The following is a 20,348-nucleotide window of genomic DNA, read 5'->3' on the forward strand; positions in this document are numbered from 1 at the left end:
TTTCTCTCTTTGTCTAATTTCGAATTGTTTCATGTAGCTGTCCCTGTCACATTACTTCGTCCAATGTGCTAGCTGTTGTTGCACAAAGGACAATAAATTATCTTTTAGTTCAATTAGTTTGAAAATATCCACGATGGACACACGTGATCGTGTGTAAAATCGAAGTAGTCTGATGACTACTTCGATTTTTGGAATAGATGTGTGTAGACAAAATAAGATTTAGTTACGATAATATTACTAGGAGACAGATCTATTTATTAGAATGTTTTATGATGCCAACGATCTGTGTAGTAGTTTATCCATGAATAAATTGGCAAATTAATCGTGTATGATGCTATTTACTGAACTCTAAGTAGATATCATAGATGAGTGAGCTGGAATCATAACTATATGTTAGGAATAATAATTGTAATTAGGTCGGAATCTAAATACAATTATTATTCCTCATTATCCACAAAATAATTATATTCGGAGATGGGCAAAATTTATTAAAATAACGAATAACGTATGATTAATACGTGGCGAAATTTAGTTACGAATAATTTATTCGATATGGAAATTAAAGAGCGTATTGTTTTTTTACCATAACCACGGCGCGAATTATCGATTGACCACCCAACATAAATAAGAAACAAAGGCCCGGGAGTCAATTGTTCATTTCTCCTTTTCGCTTCACCGTAGTCGGGCGCGAAAAATATCATCGAATTTTATTCGTGGCCCATTTATTAAATTATATCGAATATGTTAGTTACGTAAACGTTATTCGTACATACCTAAATTTCCACGAATAAATTTTAAATCGAGTAATGCCTATCTCTAGACAGGCAGGATATCATGAAAGTAACGTGAAGAAGCATATAATCTGTATTAGCGATACTTTGCCTTGAAAGTAATGTTGATAGGAAAAGAAATCATAGATTTAGAAAGGGGCTAACACTATGCATTAGTGGCCTAACGTAAACGTACATATAGACATTTATAATACTCAATTGTGGTGCTGACTGTATGTATGTACAACATGTTATAAAACTTTAACTCAAGATAAGTCCAAAGATAAAGAAATTTCCATAACAAAATGTTACACGATCCAATTTTGTCTATCGATAGAATATATGTAATATTTTGGTCACCTATTGGATAAATTATTTTTTCATAATGTAATGTATTTCTACGCGATTTCGGGAAGGTTGGATTTTTTATCTAAATCAAAATTTTTATTTAAAAGGAGATTTTAAATGGAAATTTTTATATCCATCCCTCTTAGAAGTATGCTTCGTTGATTTAGAAGTTAGTTAGACTTGGAAATCATAACATGACCTTTTAGTTAATGCTTCACATTTTATTATGTTAATCCTACTAATGTTATGAATACGAATGTGAATATGTATGTAACTCAATCATGCACAATGTACGAACCGATATTGAAGAAATGTGTTACATGGGTAAAATTTTACCTGGAATAGCATACTTACTGTTTGTATACTATTTATCTCGAAATCTCAACAAGAGCTGAGCTCCCAAGTTCAGCTTATTAGGATTTATGTAAATGAATGCAATTTACTTATATTTGTTAAACCTACCTTGTTACCTTTACCTCGTCCTTGACTATCTTTCGTTTAACTCGATCTCGGGTCTTTGAACGATTACGTTTTATAAATATATAGCATACGTGTGACAAGTTACTTTACTCCATTGTGTGTGTATTTTGATACATTGATAACTTACTTGCGAGAGAATAAATGTACTATATATAAGCGGTACACCGCACGCGTATACATAAGTGTGACTCACACGAGTGACAATAACATAATATAAAATTTTTATATTGGTCTGTTCATAGTATTAACCCACAGTATTAACCAGACATCCGCGTGGCTCACACGTCGATTTTAGCAACTTTAGAAGGGACTATTAAAATGGCAGTAGACGGAATAGACAATGAAATAAAATCTTCGGCATTGGATCTCATCGGCAATACACCGATCGTCGCTCTGGATCGCATACATCCAGGACCAGGTCGCATTCTAGCGAAATGTGAGTTTATGAATCCAGGCGCCTCCATCAAGTGCCGGTCCTCGCTGCACATGATACGGAAGGCGCGCGAAGACGGTCTGCTGGAACCAGGACAGCCAGTTGTCGAAAGAACCTCCGGCAACCAGGGATGTGGCCTGGCCGTTGTGTGTTCTGTTTTGGAACATCCACTTATAGTAACTATGTCAAAGGGCAATAGTGTACAAAGAGCCATACACATGGAAGCTCTTGGTGCTAAATGCGTGAGAGTTCCACAAGTAGAAGGTACATATGGTAGCGTTACAAATGCAGATGTCCAAGCCCTCGAAGAAGTTTGTACGAAGATAGTTGAGGACAATAAAGCATTTTACGTGAACCAGTTTAGCAATACGAGAAATTCTGAGGCTCATTATTTGACTACAGGACCTGAAATTTGGAGGCAAACTGGACAACATGTTGATGTATTTCTCGCCGCAGTCGGAACGGCTGGAACGTTTGCTGGAACTTCAAAATATTTAAAAGAGAAAAATCCCAAATTGTTGGCGTTTGTAGTGGAGCCTGCTGGTTCCGAACCAATAAAAGGTGAACCTATTACAAAACCTATGCATTTGTTACAAGGCTCTGGGTATGGAGTTGTCCCAGATTTATTTGATTACGATCATATGGATGGCACTGTAAGTATTACGGACGAGGAAGCAGTTAAGTATATGAATCTGCTTGGCACGAAGGAAGGCCTCTACCTTGGGTACACGAGCGGTGCTAATGTGGCTGCCGCAATGAAACTCCTGGAGTCTGGTAAGGTTCCTAAGGATGCTTGGATAGTAACGACGTTAAATGACAGTGGTCTAAAATATACTCCAGTGCCTGAGGAATTGACTAAGTGACAGTTTGTTTACTCAGACAACGGTCATATAAAAATGTTTTTTGTTATAAATTCTAGATGTCTTTGAAGTGTTTTTAAAGTAATAAATCGTATTAATACGTAACTACATTTAAAATTATTGGTACTAATTTGAAATAAATTTGTTAATACAACATTTTCGTTTCACTTCGGAAATGTAAAAAAATAATAATAATTCTGAACCTCATGACGACAATAGAGAGCTTCCGTTGTAAAAAAAAAACTACTTACTTGGTAAATCTTTTAAAGCCTATATCTGTATTGGCAAAGTGACTCAAGAAAATATATGCAATAATGAGGACTCCTTTGGCTGTCTTATAGCCAATTTGGTACCCCAATTATCAAATGCTCGACATTTGGTACACTCGACATACTTGCCTCCACCAAATAAAATAATGTAGCGCATTGTTCACAATTGTACCCATATTTGTTAACAATGAACCAGCTTCGCATTGACATCTGGTAGGTTCCACTAATAGATCTCTTTGCTATTAAATATCTTTTACTGTAACCAAAAAGCAACTCTAAGGCTGTAAGGTTAAGATTGAATTTGACTTTATCAGCTTCCGATGGAGATTTTTATAAAGCGAGAATATTATTAGCATTTATGCTTTGGTGAAATAGAGTCTATTTTACGACAGCAGAAGAGTACTAGAATTGCACGCTAAATATCACCCAATTGCCACTTGGACATAATCGCGCGCAGCCGAGAGGGGTGACAGTTATTTACATTTTTTGTGTGTTTTGCCAGTTGGCGCAAACATAATGTAATTTGTTGACACATGCATATAACGAGAGTCTACCGTATAAGTATAAGTACTGGAAATAAATATGCGTAACATCACATTATTTTCTTTCAAGAAAAATAAAATTCCTTCTCTAGTATGCATACCCATCGATCCTGGAGATAATAAAAACAATTTAAAAACATTAGGATCGCTATACGATCGGGCCGTGGAGGAACTGAAAGCCTACTTCATACTTACTAAGTCTGTCTGTCTTTCTATTTCGCTTTCAGGGCTAAAACGCTGAACTACCGATATTTTTTTCCAAACAACCCCCAAATTACTATAATGGCGGGTAAAAGTTTGGCATAAGTAAACACACTGATCATAAAAAAAATTAAAGTATACCTGTCAAAAGTTAACAGCTAGTTGTCTATAATTTATCACCTTTAAACAATAAAGTAAGAAATAAATTGTTAGTACCAAACGTTATGCAAATATCAGCAACCAGCAATTGTTATAATGAGCATGACAACCGCCTTGTCTGGGAGGTCTACATGAAGATAGGAGTTATTGAGTTTTACTAATTGCAATGAACTTCAACGCCACATGTCATACAGACACACTTCAGATAAAAGTTATCTCACTGATTATGCGATTCCCACAATACGATAAGATAAATAATTAAGTAGGTACTAAGTATCCTTACATATTATGAAACAAAGCGCCCTCTGCCGCGTTTGTCTGTCTATCTGGTCGCGATAAACTCAAAAACTACTGCACGGATTTTTATGCGGTTTTCTCCAATAGATAGTGTGGTTCCTGAGGAAGGTTTAGCTGTACAATTTATTATGTTTATATTCGAGCGAAGCCGAGGCGTGCTGCTAGTGAATAATAAGATACATATGTAGCTAAAACTGATAAAACTATAGTAGCTAAAACTGATAAACTGTTCGGCACAATATTTTGATGCCTGTCGTCAAACAGTTTGCCAAACTTTGGCTAATTATCGGAATACATTGCTGGTTCTTCATTGGGGCAAATAAAAGCAGTCATACTAACTACGCAATGTCCACGCATTCGCGTTTATTTAAATATCTATGAATTTTAATTCTTAATGAATCGATCTGCTGTTGTTAACGAAAAAATAAAAAAATTCGGCCGAAGTAAAAAGCCTACGTATACTTCTGTATTTATAATGAATTTAGATTACCAAGATATTCTTTAAAGGGTCAATGGTAGTAATATTAACTACTTATTATTGTTGTAGTATATTACAAGAATAAAAGTTAATTACAACAATAATTTCATAAAATGTACATAGTGTAACTATATTGCGGATTGGAGAATAGAATACAGAATAGCTAATGTATTAAAATATAATATAATATATACTTTATACCGAAATTATCGAAGTTTGAATGGTATAAAAGAGGCTTTCACTATAAAAATGTTCTATTGAAAAGTGTCAACGCACGGGAGACAAGCGTGTAATTACTGAGCGCAGACGCAGGTGTGTTGCATGCCGCGCGGTCGTAGCTTTATGACACTTAAAATATTTTTTAACGCCATTAAATTAGAAGGCGCAATGAAATGACATTGAGGATGACAATCCTATTTAGTGAGACTACCACAATAAAGCGATTACAGAATAGACACTATACTAGGTATAACATGTAACGATAAAATAAAACAAAGTAGAAGGTTAAATTGAAATTTAAAAAAATCCAAAGCAGTATAAATTTAAAAAAAATCTATAAAATTGTATTACGAGCTCACATTGATTGAATGAAGATTTAGAATCATCACTTCTGTGTCAATTTCTGTAACATTGCGTGCATACCTGACAAATTATACGACGTAGTCACAGCCAGTGAAAAACGGCAACAGCTCCTCATATAAAATATTAATTTATTTCACACCCAGATCGAAATTCGTTCGTGTACCACCTACCCGCTGAGAATAGATTATTTTTTTAATTCTAGGTCGTCCATATCTTACACTTGACAATTTTGAATTAAATGTGTATTTTAATTGAACTACTGGTGTATATTTATTGAACTACAAAAACATTGGTGAAGCACGCGCAATTAGGTAGTTACCTAATTGCGCGTGCGCTCAGGAGTTTCCATCCCTGCGAGATTTTCAAGATATAAGTATAATGTAAAGTTATACTATTAACTATGTATTTTGTCTATTTATTTAATGCTATTAAGTTTACTGCACCCTCTTAGTTTACTTCTACTCTTTCCGTGCAAAGGTTGGCTGGAAGAAATTGCATTAGCGATAAGTCCGCCTTTGCACTCATTATGTTTGAATATCTTGTTGTAACTTGTAACTCCATTGTGAATGGTGCAATAAAGAGTTTATCTATCTATCTATGCTATACCAGATTATATTCTGTGGTAATATTGTTGGAGCCCTATTTCATCTAAAGATTATTAGATCGATTCGAGCGAGGATTAGATCGCGGGAAGTTAGTGAGGTTTTATAATTAGCGCAGCTATACCCAAGGATAAGAAACGATCGAAGACTTCAAACGAGCAAGACACTAATTACACCTAGAGTATACATTGCGAGCCTATTACAGTGACTCGATAACCACATCTATTGGTTCTCATCTCCGCCTACTATATGATTAATCTATATCATTATGGCTAAATGATGAGCGCCGCCCTATGGTACTGAAAGTATGTATTATTTATAGTTTATTTAGAAGTGATATCGAACATTCAATTTTTAATATACTTATAACACGTATATTTATGAATTGACGTCTTTACAGAAAAGGCTGTGGCGAAGTTTGTTGCGTTGCTTCTTTTTCACTTGCGCTTTGGAAGTCGGCAGTAGATTTAGTTTTAAGTAATATGTTGACGTCAATAAGTGATGTAGGTTAAATTATGTACTTAAGTTGAATAAAAAAAAAAGAATTTGAATTTCAAATTATAATGAGGTTAGGTTAGTCTGCAATCAAATGATGGCATCATCAAATCAAATATTTCGATTTTAATTTTGATGCCGCAGGTAACAGAAAACAGTATAACTTACGAAGTATACAAACTAAGCTCATTTGTCGCTATATAGTATAGTGTAGTAATTGAAGCCACAGGCGACCATTTACTAATAAACATCCATACATTAGCGGTGCGGCGCAATCGGCGACAATATCGAATGCCTGAAGACATTGCGACACGACAAACGTGAGCACAGAAATGGCTACACTTAATTGTTTCAAAACTAATTATATAAAAACATGAAATAAATAGTAATAGAACAAGAAAAACGATTCAACAAAAAAATCTTCCAATCTTCAACGTTAAAAGTGTGAACATTAATATTTGTATAGAATATGATTAATATATATGCATTGCATATATGTATTGTTAATGTTATTATTATTATTTGTATTTAGAAGAATACTTTGAATACTTACACTAACACTCGTACAGGATTCTTCTTTGAGATTAGACTTGAAATAACTTTCGGCTAACTACACAACGATGCGAATAAACTCACATTGCTCACATCACATTGTTTGTATGTCAGCTTTCTTGTCAATGTACAGTCAACTGTATGTCAAGTTATCTTGCATGGACTCTATGTAAAGGTAATAGGAGCGAATTTGAAATGATTTTGGGTTTAGGAGCTGTTGACAATAGGTACGAGATTTCACTAACAGTTGTGTTAGGTGAACAAATATATAATCTATCTATCCTCAGGGTCGTGACTACCAGTAGCTGTAGCTCTCTAGACTAGGGCTTTCCAGGCAATACAGTCTATTGCCTGCTACTGTAATTGTCTATATATATTATCTTGCATAAATGTTGTCTTCGTTGACTCCGGTAAAACACTGGTTACATGTCCGTACTGCCACTAGTTTGCGCCATTACGCAAGCTGGGCAGCTGCGGTCGCGGCAGATATCAGAGATTTATGAACAGCTGCTCGCTAGGAGAAATCTCTTAAAGAAATGCTCTCTTTTTTGTACTAGTATGTATATAATCTGGGAGTAGTTCCTCCTAAGTAGAAGGTACCCATTACATCGTCAACCGCACCTCAAACTACCCTGAATTTTCTTGTTTTTTTCGCAGTTATAAGGCCCAGGATCCATATCCTACTTAGGAAAACTATAGGCACATTAAGTGAATAGTTAAGGGAAAAAAGTTGCAGCGTTGCATAGACTCCCAGACGCACTAACAAGTTTACATTTCATTTCATTTTATTTCCAAACAATACATTGTGTCGAAAAGTGTTACTTACAAGGCTGCAGTGATACAAGTTTGGAATGTTTCTGAAACATATATTTCCTTAATTTTTACTTAATCCAAGGGTCTTTAAACTCAAACAAATGTTCAAGATTAGATTATAAAGCAAGTAAACAGAGGAGATCCACACAGGTGCTTGTAATCAGACGAGGAATGCGGAGGCGCAGGTGACAGGACGAGAGTGGATCTGGCTCTAACGCTCAAATCACGTCTATTAACCGCAGGACTATGACCTCCATAGATGCTATTATTAATAGACAAGACAGGGAAAGAAATTCGCCATTAAGGTATAAATACGTGAAAGTCAATCCAACGCTCCGATGACGTATAACATCTATGGAAGCAACCGGGAAAGCACTCAGATGAGAGAGAAGTAAAAGCAAAATTAAATTAGTTGCACTGAGCTTTTGCTTTTTTCATCTATCAAAAATGCGAAATAAATGAAAAGGTCATATAATCTTAGAGACAAGCGCCACAGTAAAAAAGATTATATGGATTTCTTCTGTATCAGGTATGTTATGTTATGTTATCTTTATGGGAAAAAGCAGTTTATTTTTACATTTAGAGGGATGCGATCAGGTGCAGACGGGGTGGACAAGCATAAAGTATCTAGTTATTATCTGTTCTGTTGTATCTGAGGTAAGAAATATGAGAAAAAATATTGGATTAGCATTAAAAACTTATTACACAGAGCCGCCTCTGACCGAATAACCAAATCTGTGGTTAGTGTAATAGCGTAATTCTAGACGAGTACGTATAAGGTATAGTAAGTAACAAGATTAAAAAGGCCGGGACAGGTGGCAGCTGTTAGAAAAGCGTTAGGAGTACATAGTCTTCGCCATATAGGTGTGCGGCCAGGAAATAAAGTGTACGAGTTTATTATATCGATTGATGGGCTTGTTGCACCGGTCTCTTGTTTAGCACTGGCGAACTATTAAAATCTTCACGTTTTCTTTATATGGGGTTATCGACTGAGAAGGAAAGGTCAATGGTCTCACTGGTTCAGCTTTTCATTTATTTTATGAAGTGGTGTATGGATCATAATTATTTGCAATATTATTCAGTTTTTAATTACTAACGCCTAACAAATTTGAATAACTGAGTTTTTTTGCACACCTGCTTGTTGCTATTGTTTTTTATTAATTTTAAAATGACATCACCCCTGTTCGATAAAATTCAATTTTTTCACCTGGGTGATCAAATCTGTGTGTGTATCGTATTTTCGATTTGTAAGTCTGAAAACTGTTTTTTCTTATACAAAATACACGTTAAGTTAAGAAGTTGACATTGAAATAGTTACGAATATCCCTAATCTGACAGGTCTAAGTAACTTGCTGTACTTAATATGGTATTTCAATATACAAATGTAAACATTGTACAATCAATTGCGTTTGCGTAGCGTGTACAAATAACCTAAGTATCTACATAGTTTGAAGGTCAAGAACAAAACCAAAACGAGATAAGCTATACAAATCGGATTTAATATTGATTATGATGATTTTTAAATATAGTAAACCTTATTAATTGCATAAAAATAGTAAACCTCAATATTTTTTCGACAAAAAAGGAATATATTTCTGTCAAGCAAATTTTCTTTAACAAATTATAAAAAAGTCTGTAAATAAGCTAATGTTCTCAGTAGATAGAATATATACAACAAATAAAAAATATATATTATGTAAAAAGGACATACCTATATTTTCGAATTTTTAGCTAAGCAGTAATTGGACATTTTGCGAACTGGACGTTGAAAACACAAAATTTTGCGAATTGAATATTGCTAACGTTGGGTATTTTGGAAAATTAACATTATGAGCCGAAACGATCCAAACCTGCTATAAAAATATAGCCGAATGTTTAGAAATACCCGTTTATTTTAGAATCGTGCAGGGAAAAGAATACTCTTTTATTTTTTATGAGGATAAGCTAGTTGATACAAAATATGTCGAGATAACTCTAACAATACAAAGTGAATGTACCATCGACTTCTGTTATCTCAAGTAAATAGATAAAGTTGCAGTCGCACCTGCTCGCCAGTGTATAATAATTACGGTATTGGTTCTATTCTAACACGATTCTAATAGGAACCCGCGGTCACCTGCCGCTGCTGACCAATCACGGACGTTTTGATTAATACCATGCATGTTAATAAAGTTATTTATTGGCTGCAATGTTGTCAGGAAAGCTGAACTCTGGCAGAGTTGAAAAAGAATATAAAAAAGAAATTGCATTTTCAGGATCAGCAATTTGTTATTATAATTAGAAAAATATGATGCTTATTTTAACTTCTTTTCGGATTAGAAGGTTTTGCAAGCTGAATGTTGTTTGGTTTTAATATCTTTGTCGTTAATTTAAAATATTGATATTTCGCTTATCTGTATTGTTAATTTTATGATTAAAATACCAATATTTGCTCACGTCTCATTTTATAATAAAAGCCCGTATAATATCTCAAACTACGTACTTACGTTGTATTTTGTACTGTAATTATAGCAAATGATGCGACATTTACGCAAATTCTATTAGATCAAATGGTTTAGAACCTAGTGTAACGACACAGGAAGTCCCCGTCATTATGATGCAAAAACTAGTCAAATCGCTGCTCTCACCCGCAGGTGCGCAGACTGCGCAGGCGCTCATTAGCCGCAGAAAATCTGCGGAACTCGCCACCTGCGCAGGAAAATATCCATTTTCTCACGAGCGTGTACTGGTATCTATGACTTGTCTGCCATGCAATATCTTCTTTATTTCAGGTGTCAAATAAAAGTTTACCATTGTGGCCCATAGTAGAAATATATAAGCGAAAAAGACTCATTCACTCACTTATCAAAAAATCTCTAAAGTAACTGCGCCAGTAAAGATCATGTTTGGCAGAAAGGTAGATTGTGCTACAAGAAGATGTTCGCTAAGAAAGGAAATTTGGAAATTCCATCTGTGATGTGTGGTGTTTTAAGGTTGCAATTTTGTGTGAAACTTTGTCAGTCAAACTTAGTGAGACACAATAAATGTAAGAACTAAATTTGGGGATAATGCACCGGATTTTGATTACATCGCTATATAGATAGAGGTGTCGAGATAGGGCTTGCAATTTATGGACCTACATAATTTTTGAAATGACAGACATTAAAGAGAAAATTACTTAGCTGAGGGACGTGGTCGTTAAATGGAATGAAGCACACATGACGACTTTTTTGGCTTGCTGATGGTTTGCCATTGCCTTCTCCATTTCACACACAAAATGATAAATTATCGACTAAACTGCAGGTTTCCTCACGATGTCTTTATTCCCTGGAAGCAAGTGGTGGTCGTGGTGAGACATGAGTCAGATTGACATACAAGCTCACGTGGAACCAGTAGGATTCGAACCTGTGACGTTTCAATTCTCAAGCGATGGTCTTTAACCATTACACCACTATGACTATCTATGATACATAGGTACTTACTGTAATGTAGGTAAATAGCCAATTGTCCATCTCACGGACAATATTAATATTTTTAATGTAAGTGCAGGTGTTTCCTGTAAGTGGCCAATAACCTTTCAGCGTGTTTGTTTTTCACCTAACATATCTTAACTACAAGCATAAACAGGGTGTTTGAAATGAGTTATCTTTCTTAATTAAATTATTATTTAATTATTAGTACATCAATTCGTTTACCAGTCGACTAGACAAAGATCGCGATGGCATAGGAATCGATACATTTTTTATTACTTACAGTAGGTATGTGTCTTTTGAACGATTACATTTAATAGTTCAAAAGACACATACCTACTGACATTTTTACAAGCTTTGATATTTAAATTAAGTATGTAAGTATGTAGGTACGTTCAGGTGAATCTTGCAGCTCAATCTTAGGTCTAAAACATATTTATAAAAAATTAGAGCTCCGTCCCGCTTCGCTCGGGTAAAACCATAATAAAATTGTAGCCTATGTTACTCCTGAAGGTTTCGTCTATCTCTGTGTCAAATTCATCAGAATCGGCCAAATCGGGTTTTGAGTTTATTCATTACAAACAAAATACATAAATACAAATCTTTCCTCTTTGGAATATAAGTATGGATTAGTATGGACTTATTTCGAAAAAAAATTCTAGACATATTCGGGAACAGCAAATATGTATAAATGTACGGCTAAACCCTGAAGTGCGTTTACACCTAGGTTTAGTCGGCTAGACCTAGGTGCAGTCGCTCTTTGTTGGCTACATGTAGGTGTAGCCTGCTTATGTTCAGGTAAACCTTGGCTTAGCCTTTGTCATCCGGCTAGACCTATTATGTATTATACGCTATGAGGCTGCACATAAAGGCGCTCAGATGAGAGGGAGAGCGAGTTGCGATATTCACCCAACCTGTAGATGTGGAGTGGGCCACCTGTGCACACGGTTCCCACACGTAGTCAATATTGACACAGATTACACCGATTCGTGGACGAGGCCGTATCTCACGTTCACGGGAAGTTGTGTTTGTCTGTTTGCTTCGAAGAGTATCGGTGATTCCATTGCCATTGATGTGGAATTTAGACCGTGGCCAGTAAACATGTTTTCGTTAAAAAAATAATGACACTAATTTCTAAAAGACTAGCCTTCGTTCATTTAGGTATGCTAATGATATCATGGTATATTTTAAGCCCTCAAGAAGATTTAAAGGGTTCTTCTGTTTTAAAAAATAAACAAGACAAGCAAAAACAATAACAACAAAAAGGTTTTTTGTACTTTTTTTTCTAGCTATGAAATTAAAAGTTGCTTATGACAATTTCCACATAGTTTATCCTAAGTTAGGATTCCTAACTTGGAATGTTCTAGTTATTTAATTATTTATGTTTATGGATTCGTTGTTGCTGATATATGAAGTATTTTATCATTCTCGTCAAAGTAATTGACGAACCATGAAAATCGTTATTAAAATCTAAATCATTCCTAACCTTACATAATATAAAAAGAAGTCCCCCCCTGTCGCGTCTGTCTGTATGAACGCGATAAACTGTCAAAACTACCGAACGGATTTTTGTACGGTTTTCACCTATAGATAGTGTGATTCGCGAGGACGGTTTAAATGTATAAATAATTGTGGTTTTACCAGATCGAAGCTAAAATGGGCGGATAGTTTTAACCATAATTATGAGTCCCAAGAATAGATAATATTGGTTCAAACGCACTATATCATGCTATCAGTAAGCATTTTGCCATTGCAAAATTGCTTCTAAGTCCTAGATATTCCATGATGTAGTTTTGTTTAGCTACGAATATGCATGTCATTGTCATCTTTCAAATTATGTGTACATAAACCATTAAAATATAAATAATTTCCGCTTAGATACCGAGACAAACACATTCGTTTACACTTCTTATCTTCATTGACAGTTCATATACTGTGGTGATGTAATCATTGCTATTACATAACATATTCCTATGTTATACATGAATAAGTCGGTAGCTATTACATTTAGATGAGTGTTTATTTATACTTTATTTCGTACAAATTAAACAAAGAACAAAATTAATGATAATGCTTTCTCTGTCTATCCATTGGGACAAACTGAAATACTGACTATGAACTGAATAAAACAGTATTGAATACAGGGCCTGATTATCCTTAATCGTGGATCCTGTACCGATCCATACAATTTAAGAGTGCATCTTCATAATTAGTCTATGGCTAATTAGTTCTTGATCAGTCGCTGACTGGATAGTCTAGTGATAAAGATATCAACATCATCATCGGCCATTTTTAACGTCGCGATGGCTGGGGCATTAGCCTTCCTTATGGATGGATGGAGGGCCACCATGTGAGCCCTTATCAGATTGGCGGGTTTAAGTTAACGACTACAAATACAACTAGGACCAACGGATTCCGAAGGACGAAGGACCTCAATATAATACGTTTTTGGTCATCCATCCAATGGCCGACCATTGTGAACGTGACTTAACCGTTAGTATCACAGACCGAGCGCGATAACCACTGCGCCATTGAAGTGCGCCGTCAAAGATTATGGATCTAAAATTGCGTTTAATCTAAACCTCATGGAGACGTTCGCCGCACGTCTGCAAATATTTGCGCAAACAATGGCAGATCTCCGCCAACAATGATAGCCATTAAATGTATCGTGGGCAAATATGACAAAATCAATATTTAACTGAGCTGCTAATGTCCAAACAAACTATCTTTTATTATAAATAAATGAATAAAACTAAACGAAGCGTATTTATTGAAGTTTTATTTTTGGCATAAGGTTAGATTTTAAATAGGCAAAAACTAAATAATATTTAATACTTTTTATCTATATTATTATTATAAAGCGGTAAGGGTTTGTCAGTTCGTGAGTTTGTATGTTTGAGGCGAATAATCTCCGAAACTACCGAATCGATTTCAAAAATTATTTCACCATTAGAAAGGTACATTATCCAAGAATGCTATAGGTTATATGTTATCTCAGAATTCCCACGGGAGCGAAGCCCCGGGCAACATCTAGTACATTAACAATATGAAAGAGTTTGTAATAATAAACTGTTTTTCATATTTTGTTAAGTATGTCTGAATAAGTTTATCTCTAATTTTAACTCGTATCAAATTGGGGTAAAACATGATTTTTATTTATTTAAAGTGTATTTATTTTTATTTACGTAATGTAACCATACAAGCTCGAGATAGGTATTATTTGGCATGGGTTGGGCAGAGATAATAAAGAAACAAACTCTTTGGTTTTCGAACGGACGCATTGTCCGTCCCTGTCCCGTCCTGTCCGGAGATAATTTTAACGATTCGAAACATTCAAAATTATTGGTTATGCTGACTGTAAAAGCCCTACTATTATTTATTTGAATCGTAAAACTGAAATGTCTATAATTTGTGGCAATATTACAAAAACAACAAAGTCGGCAAATCTTTTATTTTTGTCCACAGTTTTAGCATAGTCTAAGATTACATTTCGTCTGTTAGCTCAAATGTGCCAATTTATACAAGGACATTATGAAAAAAAAAACACAAATTGTGAATTTGTCACGGGATTTTGAATATTATTTATAGAATTTTGAGAAAATGCCCATTATCTTTGATTTTTATACAACTTTGAAATTGTTGGTGAAAAATGCATGAAGCAATTTTAGACATCAGCTAAATGTGATATATTTTATTGTAGAACTATACCGTTGTATTTATATTGTTCATCGGAATAACTGTGATTCAGTTTATCGTCAGTTTTGAATAAGGCATATTTTATCATCATAAATTATTGTCAGATTAACTATTGTCTTTTATTAATAATACAATTTTATTGAAAGTATAACGTATATAAACAAAAAGCAGTTTAGTAAACATGTCTTGAGATCTTAGACTATAAACTAACGTCTTTCAAAGCGGCTTCTTAATCGCGAATTTTGCAACAACCCAGAAAGGATATGTCCATATAGAATCGATAAAAAATACATGTTCTATCCTGCAGTTGCACCTGCTCGCAATTATCAAAGAAATCCGTTCGTTAGATGGGCGTTCCTGAGATTTTTTAGGCAAAGTCGTTTGGCATTTTTATTAAACTGTGCCAAAGTTTTATTTGCTATTCACCGCTATAGGCGAGAGATTGAACAAAAAATACGAAATTATCCTTAAATTGGCCAACCAGTCGTAGTCGGTTTGTTGTTCTAATTATTACATTCTGGTCGCAAATATTTTGGAGCAGAAAATCACGCTCGAAAATGTTATTTTAGGGAAAAACTCCAGATCAAAACTTGTGTGTTTAGTGTGTCTTATTTCTTCAGTCTCGTCCTCGAGTGTTCCTGGTTGCATTCCGGGCTAAGATAACACGAAGCCCTGGGTCCGCCAGGTAAAAAATAACTTTAATATGTTGACGATTAGGCTGTGTTTAGTTTATACGTTCTTTGTGGTGATATCCAGGATGATATACATACTCCTATGTGTCTTCACTCTTTAACTTGTGTTTATCACTACTACATAACTACCGACCGATGTTGCTATAATAATTTAAAAGTAATTATTTATTGATATAATAAATTATATAACTAAATTAATTGATGTAAGTATCCAAAATTTCGCAACCCTAATTTGATTCCCTTGCACGCAAAATTAAAATTGCGATGAACTTAATGAGAAAATCCTAATTGGTTCTTGCAGCTGGACACTTTCTCAGTAAAAAAAAATACGTCAATGATGGATTTCCGTTAATTGAATAATGGTAATTAGCGTTTCGAATAAAGTACCAATTTAGTTAACGCATCATGGCAACACCTGCGGGATTTTTAAATCTTTAGACCACACACTGATTTTTAATAGGATTATTTTACGAATATGTGTGTAGGTGTTGTGTGAAAGTGATTATTTCGTCATCCAGAGATGGGTTTGTTTTCAAAAGTGCGGTGCAAGCAAACCCAACTGATAGGGTTTGCAACATACTATTTCGTAGAAATTTGGGCATAAACATCTGATTTCAGCCCATCTTGACTATTCGGCACCACACTGTCAATCTCAACTGAGCTGCCTGAGGAAGAAACCGGGTAGGTATATAGCCGGTTTCTTCCTCAGGTTCGTTTGTTTAAGCACGAAGCCCAGGGTCCGCTTTCCTACTTTTTATTTTTCACTTCGCAAACATAACCTCAGGCCCAGTACGGGCCTGAGGTTTGTGTGTTTGCTCTTGCTGCCAGAACCAAGAGGACGCCGATCCTCAATTTCTTAGTCCCAAAAAGAAACAGCATCTCCTATATTTTCTTATTTGAAGGTTAATTCGAAAGTTATTTAAGTTATATATTCATTGTATATTCGAATAATGAAAATATAGCACAATTACTCTTCTTGGAGAGGAGGAATATGAATAAGAAAAATTTAGACGGCGTGCCATTAACATCTTTAAATATTGTCATGTGTTTGAAAACAATTTTACCTAAAACAAAACAAATATTTATACTAAACTAATTAATAAGGTTGTTGTAAACGTTTTTATTAAAATATTCGTAATTTAAATGTACTAATTCCAATAAACCTCTAAGCTTTAAATGGACACTAGCGGCCCGTCCCGGCTTCGCTCGGGTAAATACATAATAAATTATACACATAAACCATCCTTAGCAATCATACTATATAATTATATACCTAGGTGAAAACCGCATGAAAATCCGTGCAGTACTTTTTGCGTTTATCGCGAACAAATAAACAGACGCGGCAGAGGACTTTTTTTATAATACGAGTATGTAAGGATTCACAAGATATTACATCTGTACGAGTATTTGGACACAGAAATGGCAGGTGTTCGTTCATCTTAATTTAAATCGAAAACGAAATGAGGATCGCATTTCAGTGTTTAGGTTTAGTTTTTTTGGATTTGGGTCAGGTCACTTTAGGAATGCTGCCCGGAGCCTACATCAGGGACCCCATATTTATGGCCAGAGAAGCAATAAAAAGCTGTCTGATTTGATATTTTATATATGGTCAGATTTAGCGTACGTTTTTTGTTTGCAAATTCCACAGCTTCGTCTGGCTTGTAGTTACGAAAATTTTAAAGGCTTGTGTTTTGTAGTTTAGTGATTGAAGCTGCATAAATATATATAAGTATTAAAGCGTGAAATCTAATTAAAAACTGTAATTGGTCATATATGCTTCATTATACAGTGCTTAATGGTAAATTATTAATATCAATTTCGTTTGTAAAATTCCGTTTGTTTTTTTTTTAAGTTTTTAAAATTCCAGAAAATCAGTTCATGATTTGAAGTAGGTATCAATAATAGTATTTTACTCCGCTGACATTAGTATAATTTAAAAAAATCCTATACCTAACCTGCTTTCCTAATCTAATGGAACGTTATTTGATTTTTGTTTGTCTTTTTCTTCTTTGGCCAGTTACATAGTTTGGGTTGTTTTGTTACATATAAATCTAGTAAAACATTGAATTAAAAATATATTAGATAAATAAGTGGTTTTTGCAACTATAAGAGCCATGCTCGTCGTGCATTCGTGCTCCGTTGCGACGACACTGCATGTAACTGTAACTTGCTCCGTTGTATTCCTTTGTTTTCTATAGGGTTTGGCATTTATATGCGTTGACGTACGTCAGAATTTCATTCAATTTCTACGTTGTTATTTGTTGATCCGTAAAGGGATGTCAACTTGATGGAGGACGACGCAGCGCAACGAAGTAGTGAGGCATGGCTCTTATTTCCTTAATTTTTCCTGTTCAAAAGATTCCATTGACAGTAATTTTATCTTTTTTTTAACGGCCAATTATTTTAGTTACAATATTGCAATCTTGGAATATTTTAACAGAATAATTAATGGTACCAAAATTAATTAATATTAAATTGAATAGTATTGTTAAATTATAGATAAATCAATATCAATAAGCCTTTTATCGATATCTTGCATGACGAGGGTTCTGTTATTTTATCGTAACCGTATGGTTGCGACTATAATCCTAAAATACCTACCTACTATATATATTTTACGAACAGATATTAATCTTGCAGCCATACATCAAGTGCTATTATTATTTTACATTAGCATTGTGTTGACATGCCCATTTTTGTACAGATATAATAAACATTCCTCGCAATACATAATCATCAGGTTTCACAGGTGGCACAGAACAGAATCCTAAATGTAAAAATTATTATTTAAATAAAATAATGCAGTATATACCATAACTTATTGTTTTTATTATTATTATCAAAGAAATTACATAGTTATAGGTTAGGCTGGTACGGGCATATTTTAAGAAGAGATGAAAATCACGTCACTCAAAGGGCATTAAATATGGAAGTAAAGGGTTCCAGGAATAGAGGAAGGCCTAAGAAGAAATGGAGTGTGTCAAGGATAGTATGAGCAGGAAAGAAGTATCAATGGATATGGCAAATGACAGAACGAAATGGAATGAACTTACATACTGCGCCGACCCCACATGAGTGGGATAAGGTCAAGAAGAAGAAGATACCATAACTTAATCAGCAAATAATTTATTTAGCTAGTTTATTACTTACGAGCAAATATTTTTCACGAAGAAAAACTAATTAACAATTGTAAAATCAGAAGTATTCCTAAATGTACAATTAAAAATACCTATACGTCGCAGTATGCGGTACAGTTAATTTGTTAATTCTTCGGGCACTGGTGTATATTTCAAACCTGTATCATTAAGTGTGGTTACTATCCAAGAATCCTTCGGGACCCTCCCAGACTCCAGAAGTTTCACTGCTGCAGCGACGTTGGCACCGCTAGTGTATCCGACGTAAAGTCCCTCCTTCTCACCTATAAGCTGCTTATATTTCACTGCTTCATCATCAGATATACTCACAGTCCCATCCATAAAGTCGAATTTAAACAAATTAGGAACACATCCATATCCAGAACCTTGAAGTAAATGCAGTGGTTTTGTGATCGGTTTTCCTTTTATTGGCTCCGAACCTGCAGGCTCCACAACGAACGTTAACAAATTAGGATTTTTCTCCTTTAAATATTTTGCAGTTCCGACAAACGTTCCAGCCGTTCCAACGGTGGCCAAAAACACGTCAACATGTTGTCCCGTTTGCCTCCAAATCTCAGGGCCGGTAGTTAAATAATGCGATTCTGAATTACCCTCGTTGTTGAACTGGTTTACGTAAAAGGCCTTGCTTTCATCGACAATCTTCAAACCAACTTCTTCAACGGCTTTTACGTCAGCGAGAGTAACGTTTCCGTACGTTCCTTCTACTTGCGGCACTCTGATACACTTAGCACCGAGCGCTTCCATGTGAATAGCGCGTTGCGCACTGTTGCCCTTGGACATGGTTAAGGTGAGTGGGTGTCCCAGTACAGAGCACACGACAGCAAGGCCGCAACCCTGGTTGCCTGAGGTCACTTCGACTACCGGTTGCCCCGGCTGCAGCTCGCCGTTTTTCAATGCTTTTTTTATCATGTGCAGCGATGACCGACATTTGATGGAGGCGCCTGGATTCATAAACTCACATTTGGCTAGGATGCGGCCCGGTCCGGGGTGTATGCGGTCCAGAGCGACGATCGGTGTGTTGCCAATGAGATCCAATGCTGACGATTTGATTTCGTTGTCCACTCCATCTACTCGCGCCATAGTGTGAAAATGCTACGTTTTTGGAGTCGGTTGCGAGACTAACTAATGGTGGCCTCTGACGATCTTATAAACGCCAGTCTTAGCGAGGGTCGACTAGTTCGGCGTGCAGATTGCACGCAGCACGAGTGTCGTGTGTTTTCTTGATAAGCAAACTGATCAACAAAACAATAAGAGCTATTTAAATACTGGTCAAGCAACAATGACGCTGTTTGAATGAATAATCATGTTTGATGAATAAAAAACTTTGATAGGCAGATATTTATGTAATTATTTTTTTTATTAGTCCAATTCATTTGATAAATGAGCCGTTAACTTGTTTATATAATTAATAAGCATTCCTTTTACTGACCATAGCAAATCATGTTTGTTCCAAAAATTTCAAAAAAAATGCGAAA

The 20,348-nt window shown here is 35.2% G+C and overlaps 2 protein-coding genes across 2 annotated transcripts; one reads left to right on the forward strand and one right to left on the reverse strand.

Annotated features, from left to right (window-relative positions):
- Positions 1–1,745: 1,745 nt before the first annotated feature.
- LOC128672856 (uncharacterized) lies at positions 1,746–3,045 on the forward strand. Its single transcript, XM_053750323.1, has one exon. The coding sequence runs from the start codon at positions 1,917–1,919 to the stop codon at positions 2,892–2,894; it is 978 nt and encodes a 325-aa protein (XP_053606298.1). The 5' UTR covers positions 1,746–1,916; the 3' UTR covers positions 2,895–3,045.
- A 15,482-nt stretch (positions 3,046–18,527) lies between these two features.
- Positions 18,528–20,117, reverse strand: LOC128673070 (uncharacterized). Its single transcript, XM_053750669.2, has one exon. It carries the CDS (start codon positions 19,951–19,953, stop codon positions 18,973–18,975), a length of 981 nt encoding a protein of 326 aa, XP_053606644.1. The 5' UTR covers positions 19,954–20,117; the 3' UTR covers positions 18,528–18,972.
- Positions 20,118–20,348: the final 231 nt, after the last annotated feature.

This window comes from Plodia interpunctella, chromosome 10 (assembly GCF_027563975.2).
Source record: "Plodia interpunctella isolate USDA-ARS_2022_Savannah chromosome 10, ilPloInte3.2, whole genome shotgun sequence".
Taxonomy (NCBI): Eukaryota; Metazoa; Arthropoda; class Insecta; order Lepidoptera; family Pyralidae; genus Plodia; species Plodia interpunctella.